Source organism: Podarcis vaucheri, assembly GCF_965113315.1.
Source record: "Podarcis vaucheri genome assembly, chromosome: 6".
In the NCBI taxonomy this organism is placed as follows: Eukaryota; Metazoa; Chordata; class Lepidosauria; order Squamata; family Lacertidae; genus Podarcis; species Podarcis vaucheri.
Genome location: NC_138764.1, coordinates 11,415,165 through 11,430,986, shown reverse-complemented (window position 1 = coordinate 11,430,986; position 15,822 = coordinate 11,415,165). Strand labels below are relative to the sequence as shown.

At 42.3% G+C, this 15,822-nt stretch overlaps 1 protein-coding gene across 1 annotated transcript in view; it reads right to left on the bottom strand.

Moving 5' to 3' along the window:
* The window catches only part of XPR1 (xenotropic and polytropic retrovirus receptor 1), a 102,351-nt gene that overhangs the window by 33,666 nt on the left and 52,863 nt on the right, over positions 1-15,822 (bottom strand). The window contains exons 4-9 of the mRNA XM_082229075.1: positions 13,379-13,602; positions 7,045-7,194; positions 6,683-6,766; positions 4,852-4,933; positions 1,897-2,084; positions 212-388 (exon numbers count right to left, since the gene is read on the bottom strand). Of these exons, the coding sequence (XP_082085201.1) occupies positions 212-388; positions 1,897-2,084; positions 4,852-4,933; positions 6,683-6,766; positions 7,045-7,194; positions 13,379-13,602 (905 nt within the window). The remainder of the gene's footprint in view (positions 1-211; positions 389-1,896; positions 2,085-4,851; positions 4,934-6,682; positions 6,767-7,044; positions 7,195-13,378; positions 13,603-15,822) is intronic.

Here is a 15,822-nt window from a genome sequence, read left to right as displayed (position 1 = left end):
CCAAGGGTATCATGCCAACTTAACCTTTTGCTCATTTGCACATACATTTGCACACACAGTGAGACCCTCAATCATGTTTAACAAGCATTTTGTGTTGATAAGTAGGACAGGTGACTCTTGCCACACATGAACAACAGCACTGAGTCACTGCTGTTTTTACAGCGGAAAAGCAAGGTGTTATTTTATGGGTTTTGAGCATGTCTCAGCTTACCAAGAGTTTGAGCAGCCAAAAACGGGATTTGTAGTAGAAGGTTTTGGTAGGGTTTATGAGAAACAACAACATAAATCCATACAATATAAGTGGGTTTGCCTGCATAGGAACATAGGGGTGACCATATATACATGCCAGCAGACTCAGGCACCACAATGTTCCAAGAAATCCAGCAACCTAGGCAGATGAAATAAAAACACAAACAATTCATTTGTAAAACAGCAATATATTCTCAAATCTGAACTATTTGTTCTGCACTATATTTTCATAAAGGTGAAGATTCCAGATAGTTATAATCCATAGAAAAAACATGTTTTTTTAAAAAATGTACACAACTCACTTTATCAAACTTAAGTTACCTGACTAGTTAAACTACACAAAGTGTATTATGTATAACTTTTAAAGCACATGAAATTATGTTTTGTACACATGTAAGATTTAGATATATAAATGCCTTATTTTTATTCAAATAATAATTACCAGTAGAAATATTGCTAGACATGGAGCTGCAAGATGCTGTTATGCATAGCCCCATTTTTGCCACTTGGGAAAATAGAAAACAAACAAGTAGAACCCATAACAGAATGTTTCACTGCAAGATTCCAGCTAGTTCATTCAATTCTCCCTCTCCAATGTTTTGAATTTTCTCCAGCAGTTGGCATTCCATACCTACTGAGTGTGCTCAGTCCTCACTGAGCTGTTATTAGGGGGGTTTTCAACCTTAGATACAAGTCTGCTGGTATCTCCTTCATGTGTGTGAGTGGTGCCATCTTAGCTACACAAATAATGGCATTTGGAGAATCAAGTTCTCTATTAGTGTATAACCGGTAATGTATCCCTGGTGTGCACGTTAACTGAGTCTGTAGCTGAGAGGGCTGAAAAAAACAAAAGTTGGCATCAAAGGCAGGAGACCCTAATCTTACTTTATGTGCATTTTCAGTTTCGTGTTTTAATATTTAAAGGAGCTATCAGTCTGCATGCAAATCAGCAAAGCATGAAGCTTCAGTATGCAACTGAGTGCTTGATTTGACCGGGAAGGAGGTGTGAGTGGGAAATTTCAGAAGCTTGACCTTTGCTGCAACCCAATAAGTATTATATGTTTTTGACTGGGAATTCAAACCAACACGGCTGATTGTCTGAGACTACAGGCACTCAGCACAGACCTCCATCCAAAAATGGGGTATAAAAGTGAACTATACTGCAGGGGTTGTTATATTCACATTGGGCTACAACAGCAATTGATAATGCTAACAAAAGAAGAAACATGCTGGATCAGGCCAAGGCTAATTCAGCAACCTATTCTCGCAGCAGCCAACCTTGTCACAATGAAATTCACCACACACTACCTTGAAAAAGCATGCTTGGGATTTAAAAGCATTATCTCCTGATGCAGAAAAGAGACAATGGATTTCCTGCAGCCTCCTGCTGGATAATGTATTTTCTATTTGGATGGTAAAAGCTTTACAACTAGGGCAGTATCTGAAGAACTAAAAGTTGTCTGCATTCGTAATCAAGTTCAAGAATAATCTACCGAACTATATTCCTGACAAAGTGTCCTGTGAAAATTGACACTAGAAAGGTAATCTGTTTTGAAGATGATATATCAGGACGATCAAACAACAGCAAGGGGGATAACAACATCTACTGCTAATTAGGGGGCCCCAGCACCCTATTGTACTACTTACCTCAAAGAGATGTTGATGGGACAAATTACTGCGAGGGTTGAGCTCAAAGATGAGGACATGATTCACTCCAGCTTGCCTCCAGCCGTATGTGTTAATCCCAAGGAGAAAGAGGAATTCTATCAGGAGAAAGCCACCTCGATAGATTCTTATGAGTGGCCACACGTTCAATGCTTTCAGAAAAATTACACCTGTCAAGGAGAAGATTCAAATCAAACATGTGCAGAATGGACCGCTCACGGGAGACAGTCAATTTTCTGCTCCCTCGCAATAAAAGAAATACTCCTCATCTGGACTTAAAATATCAGTAAAAGGCTGTGCATGACACCACACAACCTAACCATTGATCAGAACCCACTGCCCAAATACTATGCCTAAAATTAGGACAGCTGAAATTTTGGGCCCAGAAAACCCACATTCTGGGATAATTTACCTTCAACGGGCATACCTGCAGAAACTTAAGTAAGTTGAAATTAACAGCTTTTGTCACACCAGACTTACAAAAGGAGGAAGCTGTGGAGAAATTTGTATGAGGCTGAAAAGGGAGGCCATGGACAGATTTATTTTAGAAAATAAAGAGGGATCTACTCAAGTCAGTAGTTCCTGTTTTAAATAGTCATACCTTGGGTTGAAGTAGCTTCAGGATAAGTATTTTCAGGTTGCACGCTGCGGCGACCTGGAAGTAACGGAGCGCATTACTTCCAGGTTTCGCCACTCGCGCATGCGCAGACGGTCAAAATGACGTCACGCGCATGCGCAGAAGTGGCGAATTGCGACCTGCACACGCGCAGACACACGGACGCGGATGCAAACGGGGCTCCAGAACAGATCCAGTTCGCATCCAGAGGTATCACTGTACTATAGTTGGTGAAGATTCCCAAGCAGCCAGGGCTCAAAACGTTCTTGATAAGGTCTGCGATTGACTCACTAGGAATGAGGCATTTGCAGACAGTGTTCATCCCCCAATGCAGAACCTATACACTTGCTTTTAAAAGGAACTGCGTGTCCTGGCCTATGTAGGAAGCTTCATTATCCTGATTGGGTCTGCTTTCCCCGGCTTCATTTGCTCCTATGCACTGTGAACGCTTGCATATGTAAATGGGCCCCCACAGATAATCTCTTTTCCTGCACCTTCAGCCACTAATCTTTGCTTCCCCTCCTCCTTTCCCCTTCTCTTTATTGCTTTTTGAGCTTCTGTAAAACCATCTTTATATTCTTCCATTTCCCTTTTAAAAAAAGAAGAAAAATGCATGAGTGAGAGGGCTTCTAATAAATTGAATTAATTTAGTGTGATTTAGATTTCTCATGGCCAGCATCAGTTGTTCCTTGAAGCACTTTAATGTTATCTCTTCAGTTGTAAAATTTAAAACAGCAGTGAGAAAAACTGTTCATCTGATTTTGAGATCTACCATGCCAAGCAGTATAAAGGATGAGTTCTTGAGAGACAAATGAACATTATTCCAGACATCAAAAGGATGAAGAGGTAAGAACTGATCAGAATGCTAAATACGAGCATAGTAAGCATGGTAGCAATTATCAAATATTAAGTACAAAAAGAATTCAGCACACTTCAGACTCTTATAAAGAGCTTCTCTGGCACACAGTTACAAACTGCCACCATCTTTTCTAGAAAGTTGAGAAACCCTATTTTATGCCTAAATTGATTCCGCACCCCCACCTCAGAAGGGCAAATGAAGAACTAAATCAAACAGAAGCTACATAAGATGATACTCTAGAGCTTTTCAACAAATTAAAAATAAATTGACAGACCTAGATGACATTTGCCCAATAATTCTGAAAGAAAGCCCCAACTGTAGACTTTCAAACAATGTTATGTGGTTATGCGAAAGTATTCTACATGTGATCAAAGGCACTATTTAAAAGTTAGTTAGCAATTCCAGAGTTGAGCCCTGGCATAGAAAAGTTGTTGAGCTTATTTCGGGTAAGCTCAAGTGAAAACCCTGCAGTCCCCAGATCCACCTTTAACTAGTAGACTGAAAGGGTTTCGGGGAAGAGGGGAATATAGCAGTATATCACCCGGAGTGACTGATCTTTGCAATCAATGTCTGCTCTCTCACAGAAATTTGATGTGTAACTTTAAAATCATTTTAGTATTTATGTTTGATTGTGAGGATTATGCCACCACAAGCCTCATTTGGGATACAAGCCTGTCCCCTATCTGAACACTTAAAGTGTTCTTTCAAGTTTTAACTATGCAAATTAACACAAATACACAGATGGTTCTAAATACATCCAGAACTAACAAGAGCTACATGATATGAAAAGATCAATGAGCACGTTTCACAGGGCCACTGACAAATATGCAAAGTGAAAATAGAATTTTTTGATTACAAAATACAGAGGAACAAGTATGAAATGGGGTATTGAATATATTGGATTAAATATATTGCTCTATGCAGAATGCATAAAGCACTGCAAGAGATAAAAAACTGTTTGTTAATTATTTACATCAAAGTGCCTAAAAACCAGGAGGTACCATACAAAAAAAACTACGAGATGCATATTAGCATATTCAGTGAATCATTTAGATAGACATTTCAAGTCATGTTAAGATGGCACTGATGAAAATGTGCTACTAGGCCCAATTTGCACAAAATATGTGGAATAATGAGAATATTTTAACTTCAAGAATTTGGTGAAAAAAATTTGGAGAACAAACTAAATTATACACAAGACCCCCCGACCCCGAGACTTTTGTCTTTTGTCAATGTCTCTCCCCGATGTCCAACACAGCAAGATCCACAGAAATCTGACATGGTTCCCAATAGTTCCTAGCAGTCCCAATAATCCTAGTAATCACAAGCACAGAAAGCTTTGCCAGAAGTTGAAGCTACATTAAATAATAAATAACATTAACTTATGGTGAAATTAATCACCACATGATTAGGTCATTCAAATTGACCCATGGATTCAGGCTGCAAGTGTAGGATGACTAACCTGAAATGATGACTGTAACATTCAACACGATGAATATTCCACAGAATAACCCGACCCTAAAGGTAGTCCATGCTGGTGCAGGCTGCAGATACAAGAGAAAGTTGGTTTAAACAAAATCATATTCTAGTCAGCTAAATTAAACTGTGCTGTTGGGTTGTTGTTGTTGTTGTTGTTGTTTTTTAAAAAAAAAGATTGGAAAAATCCTCACGAAATCAATAGTATCTCACAATTTACAGTGGTGCCCCGCAAGACGAATGCCTCGCAAGACGGAAAACTTGCTAGACGAAAGAGTTTTCCATTTTGGAGGTGCTTCGCAAAACGAATTTCCTATGGGCTTGCTGCAAGACGACAATGTCTTGCGAGTTCCTGCTGGTTTTTTTCCCTTTCCCCCCTTTTTTCTAAACCGCTAAGCCGCTTATCAGCTGATCCGATCAGCAGATAAGCCGCTAAAAGCCGCTAATAGCGCTAATCCGCTAATGGGCTTGCTTCGCAAGACGAAAAAACCGCTAGACGAAGAGAATCACAGAACGGATTCTTTTCGTCTTGCGAGGCACCACTGTATAACTCTAAACTCCTCTTGGTTTGTTTTGTTTTTAAGACAGATTCCATACTGTCAACTGAGTGAGAGATGAGGGGATCAAGAAACACACACTCATTTGTTCAATCACTACTTATCGTTCTCTGACATAAAACAGCATATGGACACATCCACACAAGTGTACGAAGCTCTGATTGGCGCTGAGCAGGCAGCATGTTTTATCTTTATAATGAAATGTTAGGCAACCGATGGTAGACTCCAGGCATTGTAGAAGATGAAACAAGGTGGCTCCCCAGAACTAAGCACCTTCCTTGCTGGGAGGCAGGTGTGCCAACTCAAGGGGGCAGAGGTATATTTCGCCCCCTCAATATTTGTTTGAAGGGCTCCTCCCCAATACTGAGGGGGACTGGTATAATGTTGTGGAAGGCTGAACCGGCCTGCGCGGTGTTGAGAGACGCCGTGGGGACTGGCGCGCCTGGCATGAGGCCACACAGCCCTGTGCAGTATCTCCCGGTGCTGCAGGGACCAGCGCAGACTAGCAGAAGGCTACATTGGCCTGTGCAGTGTTGGAAGACGGGCGTGATGGGAGTCGACACCCCCCAATCTTGGGGTGCCACTGCTGGGAGGGGGTGACCGGTCACTACAGCGCGGCCAGGGGCAGTTACCATGTCACTGGAGAGCCCACTGCAGAACAGCTGGGGGGAAATGTTGGTGGAGCTCTGGCAAGACATTAACCCCTAGGGACCCAGCCTTTGCCCAAGTATGCTAGGTACTGACACCAGCCCAAATGAGCCTTTTGTTTGTGTCTTAGAATGAGTGACGTGTCTAATTAAGAGACAGCTCCATCAAGGCCTCTGGTACGCTTCATGCTGGTGGGAGTTCTCGAGCTCTTTGCTTTAACTTGTGAGCTTGCATGAAAATAAGCAAGAATGCAAAACAAAATCCGCCCTTGAAACTGGAGAGCACACGAAGGTCAGATAGAAAGCTTCCAGGCTTTAAAACCACATGCAACTTTCTCTTGATTTGGGGACACTTTTTGTCCTCTCCCGGTCCTCTGAAGCCAAAATCAGAAATACAGAAGTGGAAATGGAAGAATTTGCCCATGCCAGTTCTTATAACTGCATATGCTCAATTCGCCCTGTCACACCAAAAAGCTAAAATGCAGTTGTTGTTGTTGTTGTTAATAATAATAATAACAATAACAACAACAACAATGATAATATATTACTTATACCCTGCCCATCTGGCTGGGCCTTCCCCAGCCACTCTTAAACCCAGCTAATTTTTCATCACCTGTGCAGCTCCCAGTGGTGGAACACGTAACCGCTTCATAGCTTTCTGTCGGTCTCCATCTTCCAATTCGTTAGTCACCACTGTCTAAAGAGCCAAATAAATAAATAATCAATCATGCCTCAATTCAAGACCTGTTCATTCAAAGATGTTTGGCAGAAGGAAAAAACGTTCAATAACTCAGTTGCTATCAACGATCACAACAGCAGAACGTATTTAAAGGTACAAGTTCTTCGGTTTATTCAGATATACCACATTGTTGCCATAAGCTGGTTAGCAGCATTTCAAGAAGATAGAAACGCTAGCGAATACCCGAGCGAATTTTGTCTAAGGACAGGCGAAACAAACAGGCCAACGTACTCTACCTCTGTTTCAGAGATGAGCTGGTTGATTTTTTTGCAAGTATAAAACGGTGCCACTTCAACGTGTGCGACTCTCCAATCTGCACCTCGGGGAGTCTCCAGGATCTTGTCATGTTTCTTGAGGATTTTACGGAATCCTGTGAAGTTTAGGTTCTAAAGATACAGAAAAACCCACCACATTATTTTCTTTCAATCTTTACAACATTAACTTTGATTTGAGATCAGAGAACTGGAAAAGTGAATCAATCTTCTTGCGTGGGGGGGGGAGCATTTAAATGCCATAGTTTGTACAGACTGAAGCCTGGCAAAAAATAACAAATGCAGTTAAATTAAATATTCTGCCCTGTTGTAGGAAGCAAGTCATTTACTGACATCAAAAGGAGTCTACACTCAGTAACAGAATGAAATTAAAGACCATCCTATATTTCCAGATAATAAGCTAGGCAGAAATTGTGAAGGAGTGCCTAATTCAGATTAAATGACACATCTCTGCTACTGAAGCCATTAGTGTTTATTTTGCTAATTCTTAAGAAATCAGCTTTAAAAGAAATATCCATTAATGCCCATTGGGGTTGTTTTCGTAAGCAAAACACTGCATCATGCACATCATGTTTTAAAATTAAGAGTAATCTTTGGCTATAACCTATATTTGGTTGCCTATTAAAATCTGACTGGTAAATTAGAATAATCAAGTTTGGCTGAAGGCCAAACCCTGTTCTCCAGAAACCCTTTAATCCAGAAGGGGTGGGCCTTGGTTACCATAGGCTGTTCAACATATTAAATGGAAAACAAACCAGGGTTTGCAAACAAGCATTTACTCCCAAGCTCACCGAAGAGTGTACCTGTATCATATATCAAAGGACCACAGTGCAGAGGTAGAGCATCTGCTCTGCATGAAGAACCTTTGAGGGGGAAACCCTGGAACCTCCAACTAAATAAACTAACGTGTCTAGATAAACTACATGTCTTCTGGAATACTTGTGTTTCACAGTTTTGTTTTTGGGTGTACATCTTAATATCTTCAACATACACCCCAAAATAAGTAAAGAGTCTCAAATGGCTCTTAATGGGAAAGCCACTCCAAATTTCAGGCACCCAGATATCCAGAGCATGGGCATTTCTAGAAACTAGAAGGTAGCTATGGCTTTTGCCCTCTTTGCTGTCTGCTGCCAAATATATCAAGACCGTTCACTGAAGATTTCTTTACTTGGATTGGGGCTGAAAATTATAAACACCAGAGACTAAAAATAAGAATGCATAGTGACATGTAAACTGCATAGCTATTCAATGCTTAATTAAACCTGAACCAGCTGTTTTTGTTCAATTTAGGGGGGGAGCATTGTTTACAAATTCAGTCTTCCACGTCAAAGGACATTTAGAACAGTTGGCATTGAGAAAAAGCAAATACTAAGGATATGTATATCTTGTTTAGTTCATGCTCAGGGGTGTTGGAGGACCAGTAGTACCTCTAGTGGAGCACACGTTATGTTACTTCTGGGGTAGTATGTCAACCTTTGGTCTCCACCCTACACTCAGCTGTGGCTTCTAGAAACTGTCAGCATATGGCAGCAGTCACATCCTAGGAAACTGCTTCAACTGGCCAACTAAACCAGGTGAAGTTTTTCGATGGGTCTCAAACGCTCAGTGAGTTATGGACTTGCCCTGCATGCAAAGACAGACTCCGGTGGATTGAGCGAGCGAGACCAATAATGGGTCCAACAGTCAAGAAGGCAGTTTCTGAACATGCTGTGGAGGGAGGTGAGTGGGGCTTGTCCACGTGGAAAGGTAGCCCATCTAGGAGAAGGAAAACTCTGATCCGAAACATCTGCTGCCTTGCAGGGTATCTTTGGAAGAAGGAAAGGCTAAGGAGTAAAACCTACACCAATCTGGAGTGGAGTCCCTAAGATGGTTGCATGGAGTCTTGTATGCCTCCTTCCGGCAACTCCTGCAGCTAAGCTGGTGCTAGTGAAGCCCAGAGTGGGGTCTTGTTGTCAGGGAAGTCCAGGATATCCATGCACACTGCCCAGGCTTGTGCCCTGAGGAAGTCACTTTGGTGCTGCTGACACAGCAGTTTGAGGTGCACCCCATTATCTCTCAAGACAGATAGATGCCAACAAGTTCGTGTTCTTGTGGTATCTGGGACTGAGCTGAACTGCTAAAAGGCACTACAGAGCTTTTATGCTATGGCATATTTCTCTCTCCACCCTCTTTCTGTGTGGATATGTATATATACTCTGTTGTATAAAAGTTTCTTTTTAACCACGTATCCATAGATTGGTAATAATTATGCTGGAAAAATGATTCCATTTAATGCAGCCACACAAATTCAAGACCAAATTTGAAAGCAAACAAAGAACAGCAGAATACCGTGCCTATGGGAGAGGTTATAAGATTTCAGCTCAGCTGAAATGGTTTCCAATTTAATTATGCCTGGAGTGATTTAATATTGGAGCTTCGTAGTATGGAAAGGAAGGAAGAGGACAGGGATATGGGAACAGGAAGCCAATGCATTAATGATCTATATTACTGCCAATGAGAAACCTTAATTACTTTCTCTTGAAGGAACCCAGCATTTCCCTCCCTTGGGGCAGTTGTAACTTGTTTCATAAAACTAAAATGGAAAATGGAAGCAAAATCATGGTTTTGGCCATAGATTTCTCTGTGACAAGTAATTTTGCTTGATGTGGGAGTAATTATAGCTTTTTTTACATGTCACAAGAATCTGAAGCTATTGTAAAGCCTATAGTGAAGCTATTGTTAAATCATCATTCGTATCTGAATTCTTGCAAGTGTCTTTTTACTCCAATTGCACTCCAACTGAAATAAAGAGTTCAACACAGAGAACATCAATCTTAAACATTTCAGAAAGAGGAGAAATGAGAAGAAATGGTTCTGGGAGCAGACACAGGGCTGTTTATATAGCACCAAACCATGATTTGGCATGCTGTCTAAGTGACTCAATTCTAAAAAGCCATTTGGTAGCCCAGGTGTTGCCCTCCAGATGTTGTAGGACTACAACTCCCATTATCCCTGACCACTGACCAAACTGGCTGGGGAGTGGGAGTTCAATCATATCAAGAGGCCACCACATTGACTATCCCTGTGTTTCAGAGTCAGTAACAAATTCTGCTGTCTACTATCCACATTTAGATTATAATCCACAAGGCAGGACCCCGTTTTCATCTTACTTTGTAAAGTCACAGTGACAATAATAGCACTATATGTGTATTTTAGCTGGTTCAACAGTCTTTCCAATGTCCTCTGTTCCTAATAGACATCCATAAACCCACACTGGCCAACTGCTAGTGCCCCCAACCCTCTGGCAAAAAGAGTGCCCAGTGGCACATATCTCCTGGGTCCCTTAAATGCCCCAGAGAAATTACAGCACATGATGACATAAGGTCATTTTAAGGGAACTGTACAGAGAAAATATGGCTGCCCCCATTGTTTTCCAGGGGCATTTTGAGGTTCTGCTTTTAAAGTGCATGGCACAAATCAAAGAGAGATCATCCAGCTACCTCACCTAATAGTAAGTAGTCCCCCCTCCACACACAACATTCATCCGCTCCCAATCCCTGAAAGGTTATTGATTTAATGCTTGGTGTACAATTCTCAGCCACTTACATGAAGCTATGCTGATGGAGGAAGTGAATTAGATAAGGGTTGTCAATTCTCAATAGCTCCCTCCCACTTATCCTTTATTTTAAGAAACAAAGTACTCTAATATCTTGTTCTAGTCTTAGGAAGGAGCCAATGGAACAGGTCACTATCACAGCACCAAGGACAGCTCCTAGTGATAAACTTGCTCCAAAAAGAATGAAATGTGAACTGAGGCCTTGTGAGCTCTGCCTCCAGTCCATCTCTCCTCCTTTTTCAGAACCAGAGTCTGGCCTGAAGACAGGCGATTTTCTTGCACTCTATGACATCTCACCTAGTGCACTCCCTGCACCATTGGACTAAAAAAGGTAGCATGGCAGATGCTTGGAAGGCACCCATAAGGATCCTGGCTTTGGTTCTATGGGCCCTGATGCTGTGGTAGCTGGGTCAGTAAGCTCCTGCCTGCCAGCCTTGGGTTCAGTGGTCCCCTGATCACCAGCATCCAGTTCAGAGTCAGGAAATCTGTCTGGCTCCTTAGCAGCTGACAATGTAGCCTCAAACTCTGTCCTGATTAACAGGGCCATGACAATCAGTTGAAGTCTGGGACATGGTTGAGCGCTTGCTTTTCTCTCTATGCAATGGCTTCTACCCCAGTAATATATTGGAGTGAATGCCATTATTTCTTCCACATTCCTGAAGGGCTGTCGTTGATTCTAAAGGGAAAAGTAAATCAGTGTGCTTGAAGACAATGCTGTAGTGGATATAAAATTTGCTTATCCCAACTTTGGTGCTATAGCCCAGCCTTTCTCAACCTGTGGGTCCCCAGATGTTGTTGAACTACAACTCCCATCACCCCTAGCTAGCAAGGCCAGAGCTCAGGGATGATGGGAGTTGTAGTCCAACAACATCTGGGGACCCACAGGTTGAGAATCGCTATAGACACTAATAATGGGGACCCCATGGGGGAATAATGCCTATCTGCCATCTTGTGAAAGCAATCCCAGGCTTGCAAGGAACAGAGCAGCTCATTTTTCATGCTCCCCACCAATACCAATGCAAATGTGCCGCCCACTGTTCCTTCTCAGACTGCATTGAATTTGTAAGAGGAGAAGACAGGACCAACAAGACAAGCCCAGCACTGAAGTGCAACTCCTTATACTGGATGGGTTATTACTGCTTGAGTAACAACATGCCTTGGAGATATTGCAGGTTCGGTTCCATACCGCTGCAGTAAAGTGAATTTTGAGTTATGCAATTTTTATTGTTCCAATTGCATACAGAAGTTCTGTTTGCACCATACCATAGTCTATTAAGCCAGCCCCCCACCCGTGGCTGCAGGGACAGAAGGGGGAAAACTCAGCTCCAGCCCTAGCCAGCTCCACTTCCATGGCCAGGCGAGGGGTGGTGGTGGTGGGGACCTCTTTCCCTAGAAGCAGACTGGCTGCCTGCAGCTGCACCCACATCCTCAACAGGAGCAGTATCTCTGAAGCACAGTAAAATAAGGTATGACTGTTTTTCCTCAAATAAGTGCCCCCCTCAATAATGAGCTGACTACACACCTAACAGGAGAAGGAGGAACTTGGCTGAGGTATGTGGCACAGAAAAGAACCTAGGTTATCTCAATCGCCCTGTTTTCAAAAAGCACAAATGAGCATCCAGTTTCTGATTTCCCATGCCATGCAAAATTATGAGGCCAATGCCATAGTTCCATTTCTCTAGACTGAGATTCAAACCTTTGTACCATTTCCCTTTTAAGTGTTCTCTCTCTGAACTATTGGACTGCTCACAGGGACCTTGTTATGCTAAGTTATATTCTTCCTTGTCCAACTGGCTTCCTTCCCTCTTCCTTGCACACTGTTTGCTCCAGTCACAAAGACAATACAAAATGTGCTGTATTGCAACAATGCCTGTGTTGACGCTTTGGTGCCGCAGAAGAACTAACTGTTCTACTGGGGTGGGGCGGGGTTGTCATCTCTCTTTCTTCATGCAAGTCTCCTACCCACCAGGCTATGAAGTAGGCCGACTGCTGTGTTTAGAATGAAAATCCTGACCAAGGCTTTTGTTAATGTCCATGGCCAAAAATGTTCTGCCCAGATGGCTGCTGGCAGCATTTTGTGTGGCAGGGATTCAAATCCATACCCGAGAGGAGCCCTTGAGATTGTGACTACAGGTGTCAAAGTCACAGTCCACCTGCTTATTGGGCTACAGAATGCCTGTGATTGAGAAATGCAGTGGGCTTCTCCTAACAACATACAGGAGGGAGATTGACGGCACAACTCTGTGATACAGGACATGCTTTGAATGCAGATGGAAAATCCCACATCTCCAATTAAAAAGTACAGGCAGAAAGTCATCAGCCTGAGACCTTGCAAAGTTTCTCCAACCTAACTAACTGAGCTAGCTGTATCAGCAGTTTGACACAGTGGTCTGGTTCACATGCCACAATAAACCAAAGTTAAAAACTCTAAAGCTCCTGTTGCACTGTCCCTAGCTCCTGCTGTTGTCACACCAAGGACAAAACAAGCTAGATTTTGGCTTGCTGGGCCATCTGAAAGGGTTCAGACAACATAAGTAGTCAAACTCTGGCTTGTTTCATCTGTGGCGCAGCATAAATGCAGAAAGAGCACCACGAGAACTCTTGGTGTCACCTATTGCAAAGAGCTGGCTTAATCACTAAAAACTGTTTGGTAGGAAAGACTAGAAAATAAGATCACAATGCTTTAAGGAGCACAGGTGATACCTGATAGTTCTGCAGTAGGATGAGGCTGAGGTAGAACTCACTAAAGGCCAGTTTCAGGTCTCTGATGTTCCTGTGCTGAACACGCTCCTCATGGGACAGGTGGAAGACTGGCATTTTACGTTGCCGCAGAGTGGTGAGACCACTGTTTTCTCTCTGTGCATCCAAAGTAGACTGCAGTTCATTCTGTAGTGTAGCAAACCTGCGCTGAGCTTCGGCAAGCTTCTCTTTAGAAGGGAAGAAGAAAGCAACAGAGTGTGATCATACAATATTACAAATGAGTACTCAGTCAAGTTTGTCAGGATATTTTCTTAGGAACTCTGTATGAACATATGCACATTATGTTGTATTGTTCTGTCTTGACAGGAAACAAGAGTTTAACATCAGCACCTGCAGCTAAAAACTGGAGCTTTCACCAATGAAAAATGGGAGGGGGTAAAACACCCATGCTTTTAAAGTTTTGTTTATTACTGCTTTGATGGTATGTTGTTGTTGTTTAAAAAAAGACAAAAAATCTGGAGGCTTCTTCCCTAGCCAATCAGTGTAGAAGGTGTGCCATCCCACAGTCAATTTGAGTTGTCTATAAAATTCCAAACTCTAATCAAGAGTTATGGAAAATCTTCCAATATTCCCTGAGAATGGAGAACATTTTCACCCTGTTTGCAGGTCTCCAGAACAAATACAAAACACTGGTTTTGAACATGAAACCAGTTCGCTCAACATGAGGGGAAATTCATGACCTGCACTCCCTATTTTGGCTCATACTATTACAAATTGTGAATGTATACTGGAAAAGTTTCAGCCTCTCTATGTATTCTCTGAACTCAACTTAAACCTCTGTCTGATCGTTTGTGTTGGAAGAAGGCTGCTTTTAGATTATACAAATGACTGATGCTGCTCTATGAAGGAATTATAGTTACATTTTATTATTCATCATAATGGGGGTGGAGGAGAAACTGGAGGGGCCAGAGGTCTCCCTCTGCTCAGCCCAAAATATTTCTGCCAGCCTCTGCCCATAAGCATGGAGCTCTTTCTGTCTGTCAAAAAAGTGAGGGCAGAAGTACTGCCAGTGGGATTGGCACCAACAGTAGTCTGGAGAGTCCCAAAACAGGGCATATTCCAAGGGTGAGGGCAGGCTGAACTGGTCTGGGATCCACTGGATCCCAAGCCAGCCCCACTGCCATCACTTGATGCCATCTGGCTGAAATTCTACAGCCTATACTCCCAAACCTTTTCACCAGAGCCAGCGAAGCAGTGTGGTTGTGGGAGGGTTAGTAGTTGCACTGCCCAAGTACACTCTGCTGCTGTCCAGCTGGGCTATGCTTGGTCCATACCCATCTTTAAAGGTGACTCAAAATATTGATCCAAATGGCAACTTTATATCTCTAGGAGGTTCCTTGTATTTCACTCATTATATTCTTCTTCTTCTTCTTCTTCTTCTTATTATTATTATTATTATTATTATTATTATTATTATTATTATTTAATTAATTAAATTTGTATGCCACCCACCCATAGCTCTCAGGGGAGTTCACAACATAAAACTACAATATAAAATACACAATACTTCAGACTTTTGATTCTTCGTCATAAGAGGTGGGAAAACCAGAACAAACATGATCACTGAACTAGTAGGACTTCATTGGGAGCTACAGTTTCTACTTAGGATCTAGTCCCTGGACTAAGTCAAGAGTCCCGGGCTGCTTTGGGAGGAGGGCAGGGTACACATTTAATAAATGATAATCAAAATAAATGCTTGTCCTCAGTGCCTATGCTGCTCAGAAAAGAAATCTGGAATCCAAAGCAAGCTTAATATCTGCTGTTTATTAGTACTGCACTTGTTATGACACTTGCTGGCTGTACTATTAAAAGGGAAGCCTCTTTGGCTAAGACACAGGAGAAGCAATACCTTCTGGGACACCTTCCAGATTCTGTCACTGTCAGTCACATATCCAGACTGCCCGAAACTTCCTGACCTGACAAATGAACTTCTATTACTGTGAATCTGTAAGGCTGACTATGCAAACAAATTCTCTCCATATAAACAGAAGATCAGCAGCCAAGGTGTGGTTAGTGTTTGCAATGAAGAGAACTAAATATGATAATTCAATAACCTGTCTGTGAAGGACTTTAGCCTGCAGAAGAGATGGTGAACTACATCACCCCCTCTTCCGCAAGCTTTGCTAACTTATTCAAGACTTGTGGGGGTGGAGGGGGGGTGATTGTGGTTCCTCTGTGGTGAGGAGAAAGTATTTTGCATATGTTCAGATGTACTCATGTCTTAATTATTGCTTTGGATTTTCTGTGTAAAACCTAGCTGAGCACTAGCTGTATGACATAGGGTCTCATCCGATCTTAGTTTAGCACTATGGGGCTCACACACTCCCCACCCCCCAGTGTAGACCATGAAGATGTTGGAAGCTTCTGCTTAAAAAAAAAAAAGCTCC